At 35.9% G+C, this 8896-nt stretch overlaps 1 protein-coding gene across 1 annotated transcript; it reads right to left on the bottom strand.

The window, feature by feature from the left end:
• Nucleotides 1-4448: 4448 nt before the first annotated feature.
• On the bottom strand, nucleotides 4449-6827 carry LOC121406584. Its single transcript, XM_041597596.1, has 4 exons — nucleotides 6602-6827; nucleotides 6309-6338; nucleotides 5879-6021; nucleotides 4449-5037 (listed from the first exon to the last, which is right to left on the bottom strand). Exons 1-4 carry the CDS (start codon nucleotides 6669-6671, stop codon nucleotides 4735-4737), a joined length of 546 nt encoding a protein of 181 aa, XP_041453530.1. The 5' UTR covers nucleotides 6672-6827; the 3' UTR covers nucleotides 4449-4734.
• Between the last annotated feature and the right edge of the window lie 2069 nt (nucleotides 6828-8896).

The raw sequence follows: 8896 nt of genomic DNA, 5'->3' as shown, positions 1-8896 counted from the left end.
TCAAACAGTAAAATAGCCCTAATTAGTCCGCCAGTCAAAAAAATAGTTCCAAGTCACTTTTTTATCTTCCCAATTTGGGCGAAGGAAGTTCAGTAGTTACCATTTTGAGAATCAGTGTTAGATTTTGAATCATATTCATACAGTTTTGTCAATCAGCAACATCAAATTGAAAAAAATTCGAATGGGTTGGGTCGAACGAATATCTTGAGCCCTCCTGATGTAATTAGTCTCATGGCACCCTGGGATGGTGCCATGCATGAGCGTCTTCGGACGTTGTGTGCGCTCTTACAACCAGCTCTGAATATGGAAGATGGCGCGCTTCATATTTAGCAAGTTTAGTACCTTCATATCATACATGGTTTGTTTTAAAGAAATCGGAGTCCCATTCTACCAGAAGAGTTACAAGATCGTTTAAAACTTAAAAAAGTAACTTCAGATAAATGCAGGGATTTCGGGGGTGGTGTAAATCATTACATAAATTTTTACTTTATCATTTTTTTTGTTGGAATTTCGTGATGATTTCATATCTTATGTACCCAAATAATTGTTGATGCTGAATATAAGATGTCCATTGAAACTAATCAGAGACAAAGACCATCACTCGGGGGTTGATATTCTGGTTGCTAAATGAAAATTATTTTGTATCAGTCATTTTGTAAAACTTTCAGGTAATTTTTACCAATACGCATTTATCCATATAAACACGATAAACATCGTGAGAAGACGGGGTATTTTTATCCATGTGACAGATCTCGGAAATCGTATTCTCAACCAAGGGGAAGATAGCTATGATTATGCATAGGCAATAAATGCTTAAAGGCACGCATCAAATTTTTTATCGCTTGAAGAATAAAAAAAAATGCTATAGTCACACCATTGGAACTGACTCCAGACCGATCAAGCTATTTCAAATGGTATATCATCGGTTAATTTGGATTCAGTTTGCGTTAATAATAATTATAATAATCCGCTTTTATATAGCGCTTAATACATCGGAACGACGTGTCTAAGCGCTGTACAGATATATTATTACCCCGGTCATCGGATTCAATCAGTCATTCCCGCACACAATGTGTGCACATCCTCCACTCCCTGGGGAGTATTCCAGTCAGTCGCCTGTGAGGCGCACACAGTACTGGACAAGCTACAATTACTTTCACATCCTACCGGGTACCCATTTAGCACCTGGGTCAAGAGTGGCAAAGTGTGGATTAACGCCTTGCCAAAGGACGCCAGACCGCGGTGGGATTCGAACACACGACCCTCTGTTTAGTCAGAACCACTACACCACGGCTCCACGTTGGTGTGTGGCTGAGGCAAGAGGTCATTTCAGGCTGTTTTAACGCTCGTAAAGCACGCCATCACATTCCTATATTTGGCTTTCATCTGCTTAATTAAACAGGTAGCAAACTTACTCTCAAAATCTTACCACTGGTTTAACCCCAGGATAAGGGATATAAAAATATCGAGAGTTGCATGAATATTTGTACCAATCGCTCTTGACATATTTTTATGATATAATGTGAAGAGTAGATGATGGTCAAGAATGAAGCAGAGTAACACACTGTAAACTTTGTTGCAAAGTTTTTGCCCCGGCCTTCTTCAGTTCTTATTTGCTAAATAAAACAAATAAAGAAAATTATAGAATAAGCAACATATAACGAACATAATGGTAAAATAACAGCAAATTAAAGGAAATGAAAAACCAAAAAAATTGTGAGAGATCATTATGACAAACCATACTTCCGTGCCCAATCTCACATGTACCTTTCAATTTGGCCATATATATGATCTTAATTATCAGGAATATGTCACCTTTAACCATTTTACAGTGAGTAGATAAGTATTCATTAAATATATTTCAACCGCTGTAATCTCAATTTCTCGTTTAATGTAATACGATTTTTTTACTGTAAAGTTTGCTTGCCACAATTCCGGCACAATTCAAACCATTAAAACGGTCATCTTAAAAAAAATGTCACTAAACTTGCTAGTTGATAGTTGTTGTATCCCGTATACATAGCCTGAATGTGGAGGTGCCCCAAATATTACGGTTTATTTTTTTTAGCTCACTTTATTGTTTTGACCCCCTTCCCCAACTGCTCGGACCGGATTTACGACAGTGCTAATCATTATTGGCAACATCGTAGGGTAATTGTTGAGTGGCATGTTATCTGCTAACCATATTCTTTGTCACACAAATGACACTTTCATTTTTATAATACTTCATATTAAATTTATAATTGTATTGCACTTAAAGGGTTATTTCAGTGATTTTTCTTTCTAAAAATATATTTCATATACTTATTTATTTATTTATTTATTTATTTCACATATTTAAAAAGGGTGGCCCAATCAGTACAAACACTGGTTTTCGTTGGGGCCCTTTAATTACATAGTAGATACACATAATATATACAGATATAACAAAATTATAAATACGAACTTATGTATACTAAGAACTAACTCAAAATGTTATACAATTAAAGAATAAGGTCAAATTTAACAGTTAAAAGTTAGAAAGGTGATCGTAAACAAAGCAAATAACAATGCAGCTACAGATTACCTGATCATCGCGGATATTAGCCAGAGCGAATTCCATTAAAAACACGGAAGTACAAATTCAAATGAGTGCGTCTAACATACGGGATTGTATAGCAGCATTCGTGTTGGTTCATATTTCACTTTTGGTTTTGGTGCCACTTCATATTACAATCATAGAAAACGACTGAACTTGATCTTGATCATAATAGGGGGAAAACCCTTCTAAGAAAATGTTCGGTCATACCGTGTTTAAACACAACTCAGCTTGAGTGTTGAATCCCCAATCAGGGTCGAGCGCTGCGAAGAGGTCAACTGTGATCGCGTTTATACTGACACAAAAATGCGAGTTCGACACGGTCCGCGGATCACGAACGGAAGTAGAAGACGTCACAAATATGCCGTTTTTGACCTATGCGGGTTCGACGGCGAGTCTGACTCGGCTCGCGGGTTGAAACCTACGATTTTGGCCGATTGATAAAGCCGTGTTCGACACGGCTCGCGGATCACACTGATCGCGTTTACACAACATGAAATTGCCGTGTTGAGCACGGCACGCGTGTCAAACCCCGAGTCACTGTGTAAACACGGTTTATTCACGACGATCATTTTCATAATTACCCGAGTTAATGCACATGAATCTCAACAAAAAGAATGAATACATGCCTCGTTTTATTTCATTAGAAGAAAATTTACACGCAGAAGCCTATGTTTCTTTTTCAATATGAAGCATTTAATTTGTTATTGAAACATTGAAACAATGATGATTAATTTGTATAGTAGTGAGTGTGTGCGTGTGTGTGTGTTGTTTTTTTTTACATCTATTGAAATAAACCAATCGAACTATACATTTGACATGGTAAATTCTTCACTCAACATCAAATAAAGACGAAATATATAAAATTATTACAGGTTCAAGAACATCAAATTTCATAATAAAAGAAGAAATCCCTCGACATGAATTCCTGTAAAATCAAACCTGTATAGAATTTTTCACATTATTTTTATTCATGGTCGGTATGTTCTCAAAATTTGCTAATAAGTGTAGTCACAACGATAAAAATGAACGTTATCTGTGAATAATCAAAGTGCCATTTTAACAGGAGCCAATATGGTAAGAATGTGTTGGTCAAGATTTCATGAAAATACCTGGTTTCAATTGATTAAATTTGAATTCTGATTAGTGATACGTATTATATACATTTTAACCAAGTTAAAGCATACATTCAGTTTATCACACTTAAAAACAATTATAATTACCCTTTATTTTGAGAAAATACCAGTTTATTAAATTTTATTTGCATCGCATCCATTACCCATTTGCAACTGTTAAGTTCAATGCTTTGGTTTGATTTTGTTTATCACTAATTTTCATTTTCGGATTTCTCATTTATAAGTTGCAAAAGTAATCCCACACAGGAGAATGTCCGTCAGTATTTCTATCTAGGAAGGTGGGAATAAAGACAACATATCAAGCTCTCAAATAAGATATAAAAGTGACTGTACACAATAGCCATCACCACAATGCTTCAAGAATATACACCTTGTAGAATCTAACATGATTATATTCTGTGGAGTAATTTATTCATATTCTCAAATACTTTGAGGATGATAAAACTTGTTTCGAGTCTTTGTTTGAAAATTGTATAGATTCTGAAACTGATTTTTTTCTCTTTAAAACCATTGAAAGACACAACAAGGAAATGATAATAAATTGTCCTGATACGGCCGTAGATTCACTAATCGTGCATCGTCAAGCTGGTTCCAGGCGGTGCGTGTTGTCAGTGTGCGAAATCGCAGGCAGTGGGGAAGTCTATTCGCAAAATTAAGGGAGACAATAATCCAGTTTTGTATTTATTGTGGTGTGTTGTGTCGTCTTGTGTTGTCCTCCCGGGTTGTCCTCCCGGGTTGTCCTTTTTCATTATATGTTTTTCATTTAGAAATGATGATACGATTAGTTTTTTTTTCATATGGAAATGTGTTTGATTCTTTCAGTAAAAACAAAAAAAAGGCTTGGAGGTACAGTCAATCATATTTTCCTCGTAAAAATATGGATCACATATATCCAATCCACTTCAGTCTTCCACAAACATTACAAGGTAGGCCTATATTTCGAAGGCAGCAACTTGTAAGAGTTCTAAAGCTCATCTCGGTTTTATACTCACAATATGATTCACCGGTTATGATACTCAATTAAATCAAGTCTGTGTAGGCACTTTCTTCGCGTTTAGATAGAGTTTGATAACCATACTCATCAAGATTATCAATTCGAGATCGTTCCATCGTACTCATCGATGCTGAGGAGGAGGGTAGCACGTACCCAAAAGCATCAACGTCGGTATCAGCGACCGCAACAGGTGTTGGTATCATGTTGACTGGCATTCGTTGATCAGAAGTGGCGTCGTTTCCAAAGTTTAAAGATTCGCGTAACCTCGTTGCGTTCGGACAATCGCTTACCCTTGCTGGAATGTTACCCATATCGATATAGTCATGAACCTGTAAATATTTTAAAATATTAGTGCACAATTCGTAAAACATTGAGCTACTTTTTCTTTAAAAATATATATTCGAAACCCCAATGAATTGCAGTGAAATTAAACTTATCTCATGGTTTGGTTACTTCATTATTCATCTAATAATTTATTGCTATACATACACATAAAATTGACAAGTAGCTGAAAGGGTCAATTTACAAAAAAGCATGAAGTACAATATAACAAAGCAAATAAACGAAACTTAATCACAGTATTCTAAATATAAATATCATAAATAGACGATGCATGGGATAGGCACAGGGGAAAAGAGATAGATGGAGTGCGTGTGTGTGTGTGTGTGTGTGTGTAGGGAGAGAGGGGGTAATCCAAAATACAAAGAAAAATAGAAGTGAGGTATAAAGAAAAGGAGAAAGTGGTGAGAAAGAGGAGAGTGACGTGAAGAACACAGAAGAAAATAAACTAATCATGATAAAAAACATAGGATATCCTACATCACATACAAAATATATTCTATAAAACATATTTAACATGAGAATCATTCTGATATTTCAACGAGGCAATTATTGTGATCATTTTAAATCTCCATGTACGTATACTATAAAATAACGATAGAAAGCCCAAGAGAAGATCGGAAAAGAAAAAGAGAGAAGGAAATTAAAGGAAAAAGATGTACGGGAAAGGACTGAACATGCTAAGGAGGGGAATAGAAAAGTACTATAGGGAAAGGAATAGAGAGAGAGAGAGGAAAGAGGTGAAACGTCACACAAACGTCACAATCAAGCACCCTAGGTTTTCAAAATAGCATATCCAAAGGTGATGATAGTTGTGGTAGAAAGAGTTACCTCTTCTAGCAAGTCTAGATGGTTTCTGCGGCAATAAATGATAAGGGCCAATGAGATGACCATGATGACGGCCAAAGAGATCACTGTCGCTATACAACCGATCACGACTGTCAACAGTCTTGGTCTTGTTTCTTTATGTAACCCTGCAATTGAACATTCGAGGAAAATATAATAAATATCAATATAATGATGCTATTTTGATATTATTGTATTACAGAAAGGATGATTTGGTGTCATTTTTTCTAAACGACAATTGGTCTCATACAAAATTGATTTCACTGCACTGAACGAGCACGTTACATTATTGTAATCGAGTATGATCTTGTATTCAGAAGAGGGGATGAGAAAACTAATAAAATGTAAGAATGGACATTGACTTTGTTCGAGCCTCTTTTCTGCAGTGAGACTTAAAAAATGATTAACTACTCACCAATCGTCGAATTAGTCTCGGAAGCGAAATCTAGAGAAAGAGGGTTCAAAAGATAACAGAAACAACTGATGATATGGAAATAATTATTCTGAATTATCATATTGATTGAATATTCATATATATATATATATATATATATATATATATAGTGATAGTGATTTTTATGTAGGCTTATGCATTATCATAGTTCATTTTTTATGTATCGATAGTTGTGTTTATGATTTAATTACGTGATCTGCATACAGATTTGTTTTGGGTGTGTATTAAAACAAATTGAACTGTATATATCACACCTGATGTTGGTGCTTGGAATTCTGTTTCCCTCTGACAATATGGAATCGTCTTGTCCCAATCTTCTTCCATCTTCGTGGAGATTTCATTTGGTTTGCATTCGATGAATTCACTTCCATTGATGACGTAACAAGTTTCACATGATAATTTGAGAGTAGATCCTAGATGTGTGTTGTTTGATGACCACCATCCATGATCAATATCACCAGGGTGTTCACAGAACCCGATAGTAGCTGTATGATTTCATGATAAATATGCAAATTACGTCACCCAGAAAAGTCAACGCAAAAGGAGAATTACTGCAATCGCAATATGAATTTAGATAAACACCAAGCTCACTTTTTTATGCGCAGTTCGACAAATGCATTTTTTTGTTTAGGATATATGGAACCTACAAACTTCGTATATTCTATTTGTTGTTTGGAGATTTCTTGATCAAAATGGTAGTTGTAAATCAGCCCTTCGCCAAACATTCTTAGCTTAGTGTACAATACATTTATCATCGTATGCCCATTGTCGAAAGAGTTGTTAATCAAATCTGCACAAATCCGAAGCATGGATTTTGGACTTGCATATGATTTCAGTTGCATTCAAGGCAACTCTTTCTGCAACAGACCACAAATCAAAGAATATCTTCTCTTTTAAAGCTCCCTTCCCTATTCAGTATCATTTTACAGTGGAAAGCGAGTTTAAAGGTATTGTTTAACTTTGTGAGCAGCCGATTTAAAAAATTCTCAACCCAAGATGAAACATGTGTACAAATGCATGTATTAGAACTAATAAACCCTGAAAACAACCATTATTGAGAATAAAAAGCTAAAACTACAATGCAAACCCCGATTTTGTAAAAATGCGTCTTATAGACACCTAAATAGTACACATAAGTGTATGGGATGAAATTAAGATGGTGTTTCCGGTCACTTTATATTTCAATTTTTGAAGCACTAAATAATCATTTTCGAACGCAATTTTTTCTGGGCTTCATTTTTGGAACATATCACAGACACAGGTGACAAGTGTGACCTTATAGCTCAGATTTTTTAAAAGTCAAACCAATGTTAACCAATCACTTTAACTGAATGATGGAGATAAAACCTCGGTTACATTTCCCTACGGCCACCGAACGGTGAGTCGAAAAGAGTCACATTTTTGTACCAGCTACATACGGGTGGTTTGAATAAAATTAAAAAAAAAACGGCTGTTTTCGACTTGCCGTACGGCGGCCGTAGAGAAAATGTGACTGAGGTATTACCAAGGTTATTTAAGTGTAATACCTCAGTCACATTTGCTGCGGCAGCCGTAGAAATTTTGATTTGCAATTCTACGGTAGCCACAGAATTTCCACGGCCACTTACCGTGTAGAAGTCACTTATATTAGACAGAACATCTGCGGCTGACGTATATCCTTGAAATGATGATGATAGGGCAACCCTGCGGGGGCGCCGCGCTACAATTATTTGCGGGCACCCCTACTGCCTGTAAAAAATAGGATTCCACCATTCGTCGACTCTGCGACCGCAGCAGAAATCTCTCAATTTATTTACAACAGCAGTGCGCCCGTATTAGAGCAAATGTGATTGCGGTATAAGGACTTAATTTGCTTTAAAGATCCGCCAATTTTCAGTTGAGTCTTAACCATAGAGATATATGTATCTCTTTGGTCTTAAGACGGAGTTGACGCCCGTTATTTGGGAAGCACATGTGTGTTTACCTGGCTTACGTACGTAGGTGTTTTTGTGGGAGGAAGATGGCTGTGAGCAACACGATTAGAGAAGTTACAGTTGATGTTATATTTGATGATGTGTTCATAGATAGAGTAAAGACGACAGGGTTTAGGGGTTGCACATAGATGAAAAACTGATTGGGAAAACCCGTATAAATCATCTCTGTAAAACATTATGAAAAAATAGTGATGTAATATACAAACTGATTTTTTTTCTCTACTGATATTAAATTCAACATTAATTCTCCCGCATCTCAATTACAGTGTTCTTGCATGGGGTAATTCTCCTAAAACTAACCTTGAAAGGATGTCCTTAATTCAGAAAAGAGTTTTAAGAATTGTTTTTACGTTAACTATCGCTTGCATACTACCCCTCTTTTTTATGAGCATTTATAGAATACTAGAACTACAATATATCTACGATTTTCACTTTGGTACTCTAGTGCATGCATACAATGAAGGCATCATGCCACCAGCTCTGTTTACAATGTTCATGAAAAATAGTGACATACACAACCATTATACATGAAATGTTTCATCTGCATTCCACGTACAAGCTTTGCTTTTAGGACAG

The sequence above is a fragment of the Lytechinus variegatus genome, chromosome 1, assembly GCF_018143015.1.
Source record: "Lytechinus variegatus isolate NC3 chromosome 1, Lvar_3.0, whole genome shotgun sequence".
NCBI lineage: Eukaryota > Metazoa > Echinodermata > Echinoidea > Temnopleuroida > Toxopneustidae > Lytechinus > Lytechinus variegatus.
Note: the sequence above shows the minus strand (reverse complement) of the source record. Positions and strands in the feature narration are given on the sequence as shown.